Genomic DNA, 15,800 nt, shown 5'->3' on the forward strand with positions numbered 1-15,800 from the left:
TAGGGATCCTGGCTTATTTTGTGGCTAATCTTGAATAAATATATTCCACCAAAAAAAAGGCCATTTTTTTTATTTAACATACAGTACAGGGCATCCCACTTAATTCAATCGCTAATTTGATTCATTCTTTAATTTATCAAGACTTCTGGAACCAAATCTTTTTTTTTTTTATTATTAATAAAACCCTAAAACCTCAATTTCCACCCTTTATTGTGATCAATGTTGATTGCTTTAGGCAGGTATTATTAGATAATTCTCTCTAGAAAGTCGCAATTAATAAGGATGGGGCAAACATTCTGCATGGGAGAGAGAAAGAAAGAGCCCAAGGGAAAGCCCAAGAATAAAATAAAAGACAAGTGCAAATTCAAGGCACATTATTTAGACATTCTGGGCCAAACTCAACACTGATGTAACTCCATTGTTGCACCATCAATGAATGTCTCTGTCACGTTAAAGGGCCAGAGCCTCCAACGGTGTAAATTAGTGGGTCACCCTTAAGTTTTATTACAAATCTTGCCGTATGCTTTGCCAGCTGTGATGGCCAGGTCTGTAATTAAATCAGATTCTTATTTAAGGTTAGATTTTGCAACCATGAGTCACACTGCTGAGAACCGGCATGAGTCGTCTCATTAAAGCCAATGGGCCAACCCTTAATTTAAAGGGTAGGAATGGGCTTGATTGAAATCAGACGTGGGAGCTAAGGCTGGCAGTTTCTGAAGTGGCCACTGCTTTTTGGGCACCTCTAATTTCAAGTGCCCTGTTCGTGATTTTCCAAATGGCTGAGCACCTCACAGCTCCAGATGAAATCAATGGTTTGCTCAGGACCACTGAAAAATCAGGCACGAGGTGTCTCAGCGGCACTCAGAATCAGTGAGTCCTTTGGAAAAGTTGGCCTGAATATCTAACTTAAGGGCCAGATCCGGAGCAATGCTGATTTACATCAGCTGAGGATCTGGCCCTAGATGTTGTTTTAAGAGTAAATGATAATAATACTTTGCATCTGCCATGCTTTGCATATGTAAAACGGCCTACAAATATTAACTAAATGAATTCCCCCCCATGAGCGAGGTATTTACCAATCCTACTTTATAGATGAGGAAACTGAGGCAGAGAGGTGCTGTGCCTTGCATAAGGGAAAGTAGCAACTTGAGTCAGTGGCCAAGCTGGGTTGAGATCTCGGGACATGCTGACTCCAACCGCTAGGCTCATTTCTCCCAATCGCAATTGCCCCCTCCCCCGCAATAGTTGACTGGTAATCCCAGATGTTATTAAGTGCTGGTAACACCATCAGAGGAAAGGCCTGTACATTCAGAAATGTGAAGTTCCTTGTGCTGCAGGTTGCTCTTTGTACTCTGCCTGTCCAATTCTGAGCCTCATCGTTATCCGTTGCACATGGAGAAGAAGGCTGGCAGCAGGCTGTAGAGGACTCACTCAATGCAATCCCAGCTCAGACCATTCAGAACTCTTTTTTGTCCAAGCCAAGATAAACCCTACACCGCCACCTTTGGCTTCTCTCCGTCATTCTTCAATTCCGCAAGGTTTAGTGTGGGATCAAGGCACTGCCTTAGCATTGCTAGGCAGATTATGAAGGCCACTTTGTTGGTCTTCCCTGCATTCTCAACAGGAGCCTAACACTGCAATACAATCCTTCCCACCAATCGCCTGCACCTACGTCAACTGAAACTAGTAAAACCCAGCATTAGTGAGGATAATGCTGTGTCCTGGGCCTTCAGTTAGCACACAGGGACTCATCACTGCAGTAAAGAACAGGCAGGTTTCTTGGATACAGTCAGCATGGCTGGCCGTCTGCCTGAAATCCCCCTAAGTGTCCTCCTCCAGCAAGCACTGATCTCGTTTACGACATGGGATGGGGATGTCTCCTTCCCAGGATTGCTAGTCAGAACAGGAAAGGCAGGACATTGGTACTAGCCATTGGAGATGGGCTTGACCCAAATTCCCTGTGCTTTAGGTGAGTTCGGATTCTGATCCAGTCTTTGCAAACGACTCCACCTCTAATGGGACAAATAACCCACCCTCTGAACTTGGAGAATATTAGGGAAACAACCCTGAACTCTCGGTCAGAACTCTGTGGCTGGTTCTCCCCTGCCTTGTAGCCGTCAATTCACCCTTGTGCAAAAGGAACATCTAATGCTACCAGATCTGCAGGGTTGTGCTTTGCACTCCCTTTGCACAAGGATAGATGACAACACAAGGTGCAAGCCAGTGTGGAAATCAGGCCCGGCAAGACTCAGACCTATCTCTAATAATATTAGTAACAGCCACCTCGACGTTAGCAGAGGGAGTCAGACGCTGTCCAGGCTGCTCAGTAGGGGGAAGAATCAGCTGAACTGTCTTTAAACATCGTTTTCCGTTCACCTTAACCATGACTTGTTCTTTAATTTTTAGAAGAGACAACTACAGCCCTGACACCCTGGAAAGGTCAGTACATGTGCTCCCCAAACGGTGATTGCTCCCTAAACTCTGGTTTCCCTGCTGCCGCCAGCCCCGCTGCTTCAGCTGCCCCTTCTTTTCCCGTGGCTGCGCTAAAACCAAGGGATCGGCTGAGTGGAAGTAACAATCTCTTGTCCCACAAACCACCAAGAGCACCAATGCAACTAACTTCCTCGTTGCAGCCCTGCTTTGTGGGGACTGCTGCAGCCCACCCATTAATGCTTGCAGGGTTCTAATTTAGTAGCATTAGGAATTAGGAGCAAGAAATACACCTGTGATGAGGGGTAGCTATCTTTGTGTCCGGAATCCTGCAACCTGTCCTTTCTTGTAGCCTAACATGCTGTAGAGACCTTCTTTATACAGCCTTTTCCTCTGGATGCTGTGCAGCTCCCTGCCTAGCTCTCCCTACCTTGCTCTCGCTCTCTTTCTGTCCCCTTTGCTGTGGCAAATATCAAGAGTATTTTCTGGTCTGATTCACTGGGTTTCAGAGAAAATTTGTCTCATTTGAGGTCCTTATTCCTCCCAGATGTTTTCAGCGGATAATTGATGCTTGTAACATTTCTGTAGGACACTACAAGGTTTGATAATTGGCCTCTTTGGGCTGTCACATGTTTCCCTAATGAGCTGGAAGTAATGAATGCATGAGACCTGGAGAGCAGTCACAGCCTGGCCTCCTTAGCTGCACTGCTCCTGACACAGGAGTGCTAGCTCCTGCCAGCAAGGGTTCCATTATTATCCACCCACAGCGCTTGGCTCCCTCCAGAGCTTGCTCTGAAATTTCAGCAGGTTCAGCCCAGTTTTCAGGCACCTGATGCTTTCAGCTCTCCAGGATGCTGGGTCCAACTTTGTTATGATAACCCCCGTTGACCCTCCAGTGCTGGCCAACATGGCTTTTCTTTTGAGTGGCTTGAACAACAGGTAAAAGAAGTGAAATCTGTTTAGCTAAAGAAAAAGAGCATGTTTTTTTTAAAAAAAAGACAGGAATAGCTACACCTTTCTCTGGTGTCGGAGGGCATCAAGACAAATGCACACCAGCAGCCAGAAACGCTCAGCGTCCAATGTGCACCTAACATGCTCATCTCTTCGGAAAAGCTGACCACTTATTTTGGTGCCTAAAGAGGGCAAAGGCAAGTTCTTTTGAAAACCTGGTCAGAAATATCCCAATGGGAGCTGCTGGAACATTGCTGGGAAATTCGGCCCCAGTTACGGGTGCTGAATAGGATTGGTTGAAAATTTTCTGTCAAAACTGTTTTCCTATGGAAAAATTGGGGTTTTGACGAAACAAAACTTTTTTTTTTCTTGGAAAGTGTCTGCTTTGTGGAAAATTTCAATTTATCACTGAAAAACAAAATGCCTGAACATGGAAATGTTTTCATTTGGAAATGCTGCTTCTGTGGTGCCTTTGGGGAGTTAGAGTCTGGTTGACTCATGTCCCCATTCTTCCCTTTGAGCTAAACTACCTGTCCAGACTGCATTTCCCATGGCTGGGGACTCCCATAATTCACAGCTTGTGGTGCATCCCGGTGGATGTAGTCTGACCAGGGAGCCTGGTCTATTGAGGGAAATGGGAACGAGGCACACTAACTACAACTTCCAGGAGGCACTTCAGCAGCATGGAAGTTTAAAGACTGCTAGCAGTGTCAAGTCTGCACTGAGTCCTGTCCGCCACTTTTGGTTCCATCTGGGGGGAGATATAAACCCTTTATACTTTACTAGCACATCATCTTTTGCATGAGATGTGGAACAGAACTCCTGACTACCTCTTAAAAGTCGCATGACTGTTTCACAAGCATAGGGATTTTAATTATGTTATACAGGAGGTCAGAGTAGATGGGAACTGTGGGCCCTGCTGGCCTTGGAATCTATGAACTGTGGTTTCCCATTCCAGTTCCTCTGTTTACCTATCATTCTTGCTGCCATTTCAATTGAATGGGGGAATTCTTCATTTCCTGTATCAGGCAGCTGTGCAAAGTTGCTGTGGACTTTTTAAAGGTTGTTTAAGGGAGGTGGATGCTTTGCAGTGATGGGGAAGAGATCTCTGTCTATATAAAGTTTGGAGTCAGCTTGGAAAGTTTGCCAAGCACTTTTCACTCATTGGCTGGAAGGTGTTGTATAAACATCAGCTATTGGGCCAATTTTAGTTACTCGGTGAGGAAGCTTTGAGTCCCTTCTGCCCCTCTAGTCTGACTGGGCTATGCAATCATCTTCCCTTGCACAGCAGATCCTCTGCCATCTGTCCTCCCAGCTAGTGTTGTAAAGTGGTTATGGCTGGGGGAACAGAGCCTGGCTGGGAAAAAGGCAGTGTGACCCAGACATCTCTGCTCTCCAAGTAATTGTCAGTTGCTGGTATAGCCTCTAGGCCCATAAGCAACTGGTGCCAGTGAGAGCAGCCCCAAAATCAGGGGATCCTAAATGTGATTTAAAGGCAACTCTGCATCCCCACTCCCCAGAAGTTACTCCAATAACAGCTGAGGATCTGTCCCATTAACTTGCTCAGGTTCAGTAGAACTTCCTGCTCCTGCTACTAAGTGTCAGGAAATCTTCCCCATCAGTCATCTCATTAGGAAACATTTTCATCTTGATTTTGGGATCTTTTCAGTGTATTCAGCTGCCTTGTCATTTCTTTATTTTTTAAACAGCACAATTAATTATTATTATTATTATTACAGTAGAGCCTAGGACTTTAGGAGAATTGGGGAGACAACAGCATGAAACTAATTAGTTATCGAGTTAAAATCTGTCCTCACTTCCATCCCTTCTAACTCCATCAAGTGCAGAATTCACTTAAGAGTTTTCAACTTCTAATTTATGTCTTTCTTTTAGTTATCGTTATTATTGTCTGAGCTAAACAAATAGTGACTCCCAAGAACTGCAAACTTTACACACATTAACTAACCCTCGCAACACCTGAAGGTGGTAGGGAAGTATTGCTATCCCATTTATACAGATGGGAAAACTGAGGAAGGGATCAGGAGCTGAGTTTTCAAAAGTGGCCATTGATTTTGGAATCAGTGGCCTCCTTTGAACCTTTTGGCCTGTGTGACAGGCACAAGGCCATGGAGGGGAAGAATCAGCTTCAGAGCTCAGGTTTAAATGCAGGAATCCTTGGTGTCTAGTCCCATGTCCAATCCACAAGGCCAGTCCCATCTCTGAGGCTTCCATTGCATGTATGTTAACTTGTTTGGTAGAACTCAGCTGGAAGAATGTGGCTCATGGTTTTACACTATGGAAGAATGGCCTCTGAGAGAGGAACAGAATAATATATCCCTCACAGCCATCTTCCTCCATCCCTTTTTCTCTCATTTGGGGTTCTCTGGTTCATTGGGCAAAGGGGGAAATTATCAACAAGCAAGAAACTTGGAGCCCAGGAGACCTTGTTAATCAAAAAGATGGACAAAAATTGTTGTTGTTGTTTTGCAGAACACATCTTCTAACAACAGGTCAGGTCTTATCTCCATGAAAACTTCCATAGTGCCATGGGGAATTGAGACAAGTAAGACAGGAATGTATAGGAGTGACAAGGCAATAGAACCTGGGGCTAAAACAGGGACCTCTGGGGATTGTTTGGGGTATGGGCCTTTATGTTTTCTCTGCTTAATCATCATGTCCCTTTGCCTGCTTCAAAAATGACTCTGCTACTATTGAAAACCTGGACATAGAATAGCTGCTTTTATATTCTTGTTGCATGTCATGTGCACTTCCCTACCAACTGTGGTAGACACATCACAGAGGCCCAAGGACACTAAATAAGTGCTCACACGAAAAACTTTGCCAGCAAACAAGAAAGGAGGTGGAAAGAAACAAGATTGCGTGAGCTCAGCAAGTGGCACCTTTTCCTCTTTTTGCCACATCGTGTCCAACCTCTGAATGCTCAGCTCAGTTCTGCACTAAGTTCTCAGGTGGATGTAATTTTTCTCCAGCAAAAAAATAGAGAGAAATCAACCTCAAAGACTGGTGGCTTGAATCAGAGTTCATTCTTGACATTTTGCCTGTTATAAAATCCAGCTGAAGGGTACACCTGCAAGCACAGTTTCCCAGTTGTATGTATGAAAGACACGCCTGCACACAGCTGCTTCTCCAGGGGGTTGCAGGACACGTCTAGGAACACACCTGCCTTCCCACCTCCGAATCTGACCCAGGACTCATGGTCCTTTGGGTACCAACATATTAAGTTACCACCCAACTCCCATCCATAAGTCAACACACACAGCTGGCTCCTGGAGTTTCGTTGAAGTCAAGCACAAGCCATGGGATGTTTGTAGAAGTGAGCCTTTAATTGGATTTGTGAAAGACAGAAATGCTAAGATCATCTACCTTAATGGTTGTCAGTTTTGTGCCACAGATGATGTTCCTCTACTAGAACGTATAGTTAGGATGGGCTATCCCCCCATCAGCCTTCCTTTTGCATAGGAGAGATTAAAAATAAATAAATAAAATAAGTGGGTTGCCATGAGTACTAGGAACGCTTGTGATGTGCTGTGGTATAAATGAGACCAACAGACTGAAACTAAGAAAGAGGAAATTGAGACTGAACATCAGAAGTTCCTTACCAGTAGGATGCATTAGGCTGTGGAATAGCTTCTTCAGGGGAAGGGCTAGAAGCACCATGGTTTGAGGTTTCTAGAACTGGAGTGGAGAAGGCAGATAAAAAAATGTGTTGTAGGTAGAAACCTGCGTTGTCCTTCAGGAGATGGAGTGGATGATCCAGTAGGTTTTCCATCTTAGAGGTCTTGGGCAAAGATTTTTCAAAAGAGACTATAGATTTTGGGTTCTCAACCTGAAACACTTGAAAGGTTCCTTAAAGAGGGTACTTAGCACTTTGTTTCAGGCCTCAATGGGTGTGTCTACACTGCAGCTAGACACCTGTGGCTGACCTCTACTGGTTAACTCCGACTGGACTTAAGGGGCTGTTTAATTGCTGCATAGGCATTTGGGCTCAAGCTGCATCCCAAACTCTGGGACCCTCCCACTTTGCAGCATCCTAGAGCCCGGGCGCCAGCCCAAGCCTGAACATCTACATGACAATTCAACCACCCCGTTAGCCCGAATCAGCTGGCATGGGCCAGCCGTGGGTTTTTAATTGCAGACTAGACGTACCCTTTAAGTCATTTCAGGGTGAGCATCCAAAGACTGACATGCCCCAGATTACTTTTGCAGACATTGCCTTATGTTTCTATGAATTAACCATGGCTAATTTGTTTATTTCTTGACTCCTCTGACTAACACCGTCGGATTTTTCCCTTCCCCTTCTTCTTTGCAGGCCCCGGAGCAGTGCATGATGGGAACAACGGCACGTCAAGAAGAGCTGGCTGCATTGAGCTGCTTCCCCTCCTGCTGTTGCATCTGCTCCTCAAGTTTTGACCCAAGTGCGGAATCTGCGGAGTAGCGACAACCACAGCAACAAGAAGAAGAAAAAGTATAACATTTAAAAAAGAAAAATAAGCATTATAATAAAGAGAAAATCTGAGGGGTGGGAAGGGAATTTTGAAAAAAAAATCCATTTTTTTCTCACTGAAGTTTTGACACAGCTGAATCTTTTTCTTTCTTTCTCTTTTTTTTCCTTTGCTTTCTGCAACGGACAAGTGTGCCGGTACCAAGGACCAACCAGTACATTTGGCTGAACGGCTCTCCCCGCACCTCCCCACCACATTCCCCATTCCAAGGCAGCTGGCTCGGTTATTTCTTTCCGCTCAACTCTCCCACATGGATGATTGCGGAATCGGCCGCTCCAGCACATGCATATACAGACGCACAAGCTCTTTTTTTTTTTTTTGGTGAGATTTTCCCTCCCTTTCATGGACTGTGCTGCCATTCGTGTTAGTATGAAACAAACAAGCAAAAATTGACACCGCCGAGACACATGAAAAGGAACAAAGCAAACTGGTTGTTAAACATTTCTTCATTCTGCTACACACGGACATCATGGAGAATGAGGGATCTGCTTCATTCTTAATTTTATTAATTATATTTTCTGATATGAGCCTAGAACTGTTAGTTCATAAAAAACAAAAACAAAAAAAAACAGAAGTATGTTTATGAAGCATTAAAAACAAAACAAGCAAATAGTATTCTTCTTAACTAGGTGTGCAAGAGGTGGAATCTCAGCTTGTCTTAGGGGTTTTGCAAAATTGGTGTCAACAGTCAACGAGTCCTGGGGGGAAAAAAAAGTGGTTTTACAAAAAATTCCTCCACCAGCGTTATTGAAACTTCATCCATTTCTCTGGTGTTTAACACAGAAGATACTATGCTGTCTACATACTGTTTTGGAAACGGAAAAGTTGTGCTCACTGTAGGTTGAGTTGGATGGATATGCTTATTCTTTTTATGGGATATATATATATATATATATATATATATATATATATATACATATATATATATTTTTTTTTGTTAACATTCTAGCCACATTATTTCTCAGCAGGGTCCTTCTTCTGCCATTCCTGCATGCTGTATATGGACTTAGCTGTGTATTGGTCTTCTTCTAAGAGATGATAGAGTCTATTGATGATTGTGTAATCAATTCCTGCCTATTATTTTGTCCCCTCCTTCCCTTGGGTTATTTATATGTTGGAGACACTTATTAAAAAACAACAACAACCCAACCAAACATAAAATGAAAAGTGACAGCTGCAGCGTCTCTTTGCAGGTTTGGCTATTCCAAGGGGAAACCGTGTATAACAAGAAGTATTCGTCATTCCTCCTTTTCTACACAGCCTGGGACGTTAACACAACAACACCGCAAGCTAAAAAAAGTCAACAGAAAAGAAACAAAAACCCGTCACCCACCTTTGATTTGGCCATTGGCTGGTTCTATGACACGTGTGTGGCTATGGGAGAAATTAACTTGCTTTATTATTTTGTTTCCTTCTTGGTGGACAAAACTGAAGAAACGTGCTTCACATCGAGGTTCTGGGATAGCCCCATGGCCGGAGGCCCTCCGGTGTCCTTGACTTGTTTGGGAGGGACGAGAGGGGAAGGTTGTCTCTGACTATACATTAAAAAGATGTTCCATGTTGCTGTTCAGCCTGGTTGTAGTACCTCATTCTGAAGCTTGGAGAATTGGTCGTATCGGGGGGTGGGGGTGGATCTGTGCTTGTATAATATTTTCTTGTTTAATTCTTCAGTAAACGCCTGCTCTCCCCTGCAGGAGAGAAGTGAGTTTGAGAACAACTGCCCAGATCCTCAAAGGTATTTAGGCTCCTAATTCCCAATGGGCGTTAGGTGCCTAAAAACCTTTGAGGATCTGGGCCATCTAGCTCTGGAGTCCTGCTGTGAGTCTGACGGAGGAGATGCAGTCTCTGAGGAGGAAGGGTGGCAGGCAGATGACACAGGTCCTCATCCCTGCCTGATGGCTATTACAAGCATTTATGATTGCCTCACCGCTATGGATAATGTCCAGATGCAGCTGACATTTGGGTTGAGGAGAGGTGGGGTGGGGGAATAGGGAGGAGAGAGGTAATGCTAAACAGTAGTAATTAACAACAGCATGGCCAGCACTGCAGCATGGAATGAAGGAGGGAGAGTGAAAATCCCCCGATCCCGCTCAGTCCATTATAATAGGGTTTGAGTCTCAAAGCCCATTGATGTCAGCTGAAAGACTCCCATTGACTTTACTGGCTTTGGATCAGTGAGTCTGGGGGTCTCTTGGAATAGACTGCTGGGGGCTGAGCCTGGGGACTGCTAGCAACTCTCACTTTCTACTCCCTCAGCATCTTGCAGGATCAGGCCTTTCATCGAATAGGGCAGGCTGCTCATGTCAGCCCCAGAAAGTTAAAGACATTACTGCAGAGCCCTAAAATGGACTCTACTTTCAAAAGGTCCTGACCTACTGGGGAATGTCCTCCAGATTCCACTGCCCGTTAGTCATACTCTGTTGTCTTTTATTTTCAGGGGCTTCCTTGGTCTCTTTCTTCTTTAACTGCAGAATTACGGTTCAGCCTTAGGGCTGGATTCTGATCTCGTGTTCAGCTGTGCAAATGCACTGAAGCCAGTGGAGCTGTGCCCAGATATGCCACCAAAGAATTTGACAGCAGGGATACTCCAAGTTTTCACTAGAGTAACTGAGAACAGGATCTGGCCCTCAGCAATTAAATGGCTGCTTTTTTTTTTTTTACGGCCAATGATCAAATTATCCTGTAATAGCTTCCTGAAGGGATCGTCATTGATCAAAAGAAAGGGTGGAAGTTGTCTTCCTGTTAGCACAAATGACTGAGCTCCTGAGGTGCTGATCAAATTAGATGGAGGATCAAATTAACCAGGGATTGAAGTAAGTGAAAGCAGCAGTTGAATCTAGGGGGATAAAATAGTGAACAGCACCATTCCATCCCCTGAGGAGAAAGATAAATATATCAGCATCTCTGTTTTGGTGAAATGTGAGTGGTCTGATGTCTGAGCTGTCCCACAAGGAGTAGTTAACCAGATAGTGCTAATCCCAGAGGACATGCATATTCTTCCTGGTGCCTGGCCAGAGAATCACACAAAAATAAAGCTGTGATGGCACGCAAAACACAGGAGGAGAGAAATGGAGAGGGAGAATGTGATGGAAAAAGTGTGGGTGGGGTTCATTTTAAATTGATGAGTGGATGCCAGAGGCAAAGCGGAATAAAATATTCACGATTAAAGGCTTGTTCTAAATGTGTAAGTAACAAAGCATTTGTTTCAACGGTCAGTTCTCTTCCCGCAGGGGCCTGGATTGGAGCCTCAGCAGTCTAGGTGACTGGTTCAAACCCAGCATGTAGTCTGTGGAGAGTGAAAGTGCTTGGTCAGCGGGAGGTGGTACAGACACCTGTCCCCATCACAGAAACCACCAGCACCATTGGTGCTTGTCAAGTGGTAATCTCCACAGAGAAGCAGAGTCTCAATGGGACACAGAGAATGAACTCTCTGCTTTATCCCTAGATGTGGTGTCTCACCAGGGTGTGACTGGAGCCTGTTCATGGAGCACTGCTGGGGAAGCTGGCATCACTGATTTCTGTGCTCTGTTCATTCTTAAGGAAAATCAAAGGATGTTAGCAAAAATATCCCGCCAAGTGTCTCTTTCAAGATCTTTTTTTTTTCTCCAAACCCTATTTCTGTAGGGATTCTCCCTGACTTTTCTGAGCCTTATCTGTCCTAGTTCTCTGTCCCTGGAAGGGAGCTGCAGCCGGGCTACTCCCTGCACCATGTAGCTGTGGGACTCAGGGACATTGGGTCTGTGTGGGAAGGGCGCACCTTACAAAGCTGGCTAACGGATAAATCTCCAAATGTAGTTGTCACCAGGGAATCATCATCAAGCAGGTGCATTTCTAGTGGGGTCCCCCAGGGATCAGTTCTTGGCCCTATGCTATTTAACATCTTTATCAAGGATCTGGAAGAAAACAGATCATCATTGATGAAGTTTGCAGGTGACCTAGAAAACGGAGGAGAGAGAAATAACGAAGAGGACAGGTCACAGGTACAGAGCTAAATGAATTGCTTGGTAAGCTGGGTGCAAACCATGTGTGATTTAATATGGCTAAATGTAAAAGTCTATAGCTAGGGACAAAGAATGTGGGCCTTGCTTAGAGGATGCAGGGGCTCTTTTTCAGTCAGAAAACTGAAGGGAAAAAAAAAGCCTGGGTGATGGTGGATAATCAGCTGAACATGAGTTCCCAGTGTCACACTGTGGCCCAAAGCACAAATCCTGGAATGCTTAAGCAGGGGAAATCTCAAGTAGGTTATTTTATCTCTGTATTTGGTGCTGGTGTGACCACTGCTGGAATCCTGTGTCCAGTCTGGGTGCCTGCAATTCAAGAAGGATGCGGACACATTGAAGAGGGTTCAGAGAAGAGCCACGAGAACGACTGAAGGATTAGAAAACCTGCCTGATAGTTATGAGAAGCAAGGAGCTCAATCTATTTAGTTTAACAAAGAGAAGGTTAAGGGGTGGCATGACTACAGTCCGTAAGTACCTGCAAGGGGAACCACTACCTGATAATGGGCTCTTCAATCTAGGAGAGAAAAGCATAGCACAATGCAATGGCTGGAAGTTGAAGCTAGACAAATTTCAGACTGGAAATAAGGTGTTGATTTCTAACAGTGAGAATAGTTAACCGTTGGAACAATGCACCAAGGGTTGTATTGGATTCTCCATCACTGGCAATTTTTAAATCAAGAGTGGCTGTTTTTTCTCAGGGCTCTGTTCTAGGAATATTTCCAGGGAAGCCCTAAGGCCTGTGTCATACAGGAGGTTGGACTAGATGATCACAATTGCCCTTTCTGACCTTGGAATCTAGGGCTCTCTGAACTCCAGCTGGTCAATGAGAACAACTCCGGCAGCTCAGCCCTGTGCAATGTTTCACTCCAAGTTGCACAAAGGGAGGAGTAGTAGTAGACCTGCTCACCCTGTACCAGCTCGGGGAATAACTACCCAAGAACACAAGCCCAGCAGCTGACTGAGTTCTGCCTTGCCCTGACTTGCTAGCCTCTGTCTTTGCCTCCCTTTTGCTACATTTAGTTTGCCTTTTCCATAGTTTGACCCCCTTTCCTAGGGTGACCAGAGGTCCCGATTTTTAGGTTTTTGTCCCGCGTCCCGACTGATGCACAGTTGGGATGCCTTTTGTCCCGATATTGTGGCTTTGGCTCCTCCGGTGTGGTTTTTTTTTTTGCTTTTGCAACTCGACTGCCCGCCCCCCCTTTTTTTTTTTTGCTTCCTCCAGGTGTCCCGAGATTTTCTCCATTTAATCTGGTCACCCTACCCTTCCCTGAGATTTTCTTCTTCCAGATCACTTCAATCTTCTGCTCTCCTTAGCTGCCTCTGTCCTGCGGGGAGCAGCCAGCAGCCTCCACCCCTGGAGACAAGCAGGGAAGGCAGAAGGAGGGGGGGGGGAAGATAGGAACCAAAACAAATATATCCTCAGATCATGCAAATGTGTGTGGCCCCCTGTGCGTGCGTGACAGGATCTTTGTGCCCAACCCACAGAGGATTTGAGGCTGCTGCAGACACACTACTAGATACGGGGGGGGGGGGTTAGCCCCAGCTCTTGCAGTTTATGCTTTTCCAGCCATGAGGTTCCCGGTTCAATCCCTGCAGTGCCAGCCACCATGGCAGCCCTGCCACAGCCACACACCCCTTTAAGCCTGTGAGTAGTTCCCACTCGAGGCGGCTTGGGGGCGCCGCTGAAGTTAAGCACATGCACCGCCGTACCCCATGGCAAGCGCCAGCCCAGGGCGTTTGCAGGGTCGCCCTGCGAGCCAGCGGCCACCTGCAGTGCCGCGTCTCTGCCAGCAGGTGGTGCTGTGTGAGGTGAGCAAGCAGCCGGCCCGCCCCAGCCACGTGGCGATCCGCGGTGGTGCCTGCCTGCGGGGGGCCCGGAGGGTCCGGTTTCCCCTGGGCCCCAGTTCCCGGTCACCCCCCCCCTTTTTAGGGCTGCACGTGGCCAAGGTAAGAGAGGCCAGCTGCTGTCGTGGGCGGGGGTGGAAGGAGGCCAGCTCAACCCAATGCACCTTGCAATTGGTTGCCCTGGGAGGAGGGGGGGGCTTCCCCCCATTGCATTTCCTTGCAATGCATTTCCTTGCCCCACTGCTCAGACCCCATGTGCTTAACCACAGTTCTGTGCCCTTCCCTTTGCAAAAAAAAAAAAAAGGAACAGCAAATATCGGCTCCTGCGTGGAATTGGCCCCTTCTAGGCATTTTCCTTGCGTTGAACTTAAATCATTGCTCTTTGCACTGTCCCCTTGCAGCCCGTGCCCTGTTTTACCAGCTCCCCTCCCCCTGGATCTGGGGTGGGGCCGGGGATGAGGAGTTTGGGGTATGGGAGGGGGTCAGGGCAAGAGGCAGAGGGTTGGGGCATGGGGGAGGGAATGAGGGCTCTGGCTGGGGATCAGGCTCTGTGGTGAGGCCATGGATGAGGGGTTTGGGGTGCAGGCTTCCATGGGGAGAGAGGAGACCCCCGAGGCCAAGCGCCTCTCCCCTCTGGGTGCCTGCAGCCCTTCATAGCCTGCTCCACAGCTTAGAGGGAATTTAGGCCCAATTTAAGGCCCCCTGCAATGGCAGGGAATTGATTAGGTGAGACACCCCCAGATTAGCCCAGCAGTTGAATGTTACCTCATAGAATCATAGGCTTGCCAGGTTGGAAGGGATCTCAAGAGATCCCCCTGCACTGGGGGGAAGTAAATGTTAGACCCTCCCAGGTAGGTGTTCGGCCATCCTGTTCTTAAAAATCTCCAATGAGGGGGATTCCACAACCTCCCCGAGCAACCTGGTCCAGTGCTTCACTATCTTGAGAGTTGGGCTGTTTTTCCTAGTATCTATTCCTAAATCCCCCTTGCTGTGTAAGAAGGTGGTGAAAATCCCAGAACTCAATGGGACTCTGCACCATACGGTGACTCACACACCTAAGTGTTTGCAGGATCGGGGCCTTAATTATTATGAGGGTTGGGAATTCTACTTTATAGGCCCGCTTATCAAGGGTTCGGCACCCACGCAGCTGGGACCTGATCTTCAGTGCCCAACATAAAAACCTGGCCACTGCATTTAGTGCTTAAATAAGCGTCGGATGTCTGGGAAAGTGCAGCTCTAGATGAGTTTAAAAGAATCATTCCTTATGGTTGACTTTTTAAAGCCATGTACTTTGTAGCCAATCGATGGCTGGTTAGTTTGTAGTAATTGATTAGGTGTTCCCCATTTCTTCCTGTCCAACATGGGTGTTGTTTGTTGCTGCTGCATTCCGTCCCAGAGGTGGCTGTGTGCCCATAGCAGTTGAAATAATTGTGTGCGTAGTTTGCAAAGTGCTTTAGAAGAGTCTGATAGTAGGTAAGGAGGGATTGGAAGTGGGGAGGTAAGTTTTGGGGAAGAGGGTCTGTTATTTAATTGATCCTATTTGCTTTTCAGTCCTTAAACAGTGAGCTGGAAAAAATTTCTTGGTTTCTGCTCTGGAAAGCTCAGTCTGAAGAGGAGAGGTTTGGCCAGCTAGTATGCGCCAACCCTGCCTTGCTGCAGGTTTTGGGGTCGGTTGAGGAACCTTTGTAACACTGGAAGTTTGGATAATTAGGCGTTTCAGTCTGCTGGGTTTATGAGCAGCTCCTCAGCAGAGAAGGGATGGTCCAGAGCTCACAGCACTAGTCTGGGACTCTCATCTGCATGGCCACAGACTTACTGTGTGACCATGGGCAAGTCACTTAGTGTCTCTATGCCTCAGTTACCCAGCTGTACAATGGGGATACTAGCAGTGCCCTGTCCCCCAAAGGGATTGTGGGGCTACAAACATTAGACTGTGGGGCTCTCGGATACCATGGTAGTGGGGGCCAGATAATCTAAGAGAGAGAGCTTTAGACTGGGCTTTTCCATAATAGCCTATGGGAGTTAGGCACCTAAATCCCAGTGCATTTCA

The 15,800-nt window shown here is 46.4% G+C and overlaps 1 protein-coding gene and 1 long non-coding RNA gene across 13 annotated transcripts in view; both read left to right on the forward strand.

Moving 5' to 3' along the window:
* The window catches only part of NTM (neurotrimin), a 669,964-nt gene extending 661,489 nt beyond the window's left edge, over positions 1-8,475 (forward strand). For 7 of the 12 annotated variants that reach the window (XM_043500940.1, XM_038380967.2, XM_043500942.1 and 4 more), the window contains 3 exons: positions 2,407-2,439; positions 7,712-7,867; positions 8,035-8,475. In XM_043500940.1, coding sequence (XP_043356875.1) covers positions 2,407-2,439; positions 7,712-7,812 — 134 coding nt within the window. In that variant the 3' untranslated portion in view covers positions 7,813-7,867; positions 8,035-8,475. The remainder of the gene's footprint in view (positions 1-2,406; positions 2,440-7,711; positions 7,868-8,034) is intronic. The other 5 variants (XM_038380972.2, XM_043500939.1, XM_043500945.1 and 2 more) reach the window with 1 other exon arrangement.
* A 5,207-nt stretch (positions 8,476-13,682) lies between these two features.
* Positions 13,683-15,800, forward strand: part of LOC119846721 — a 45,587-nt gene continuing 43,469 nt past the window's right edge. The window contains exon 1 of the long non-coding RNA XR_006276617.1: positions 13,683-13,852. This is a non-coding gene — a long non-coding RNA (uncharacterized LOC119846721). The remainder of the gene's footprint in view (positions 13,853-15,800) is intronic.

This window comes from Dermochelys coriacea, chromosome 22, assembly GCF_009764565.3.
Source record: "Dermochelys coriacea isolate rDerCor1 chromosome 22, rDerCor1.pri.v4, whole genome shotgun sequence".
Taxonomy (NCBI): Eukaryota; Metazoa; Chordata; order Testudines; family Dermochelyidae; genus Dermochelys; species Dermochelys coriacea.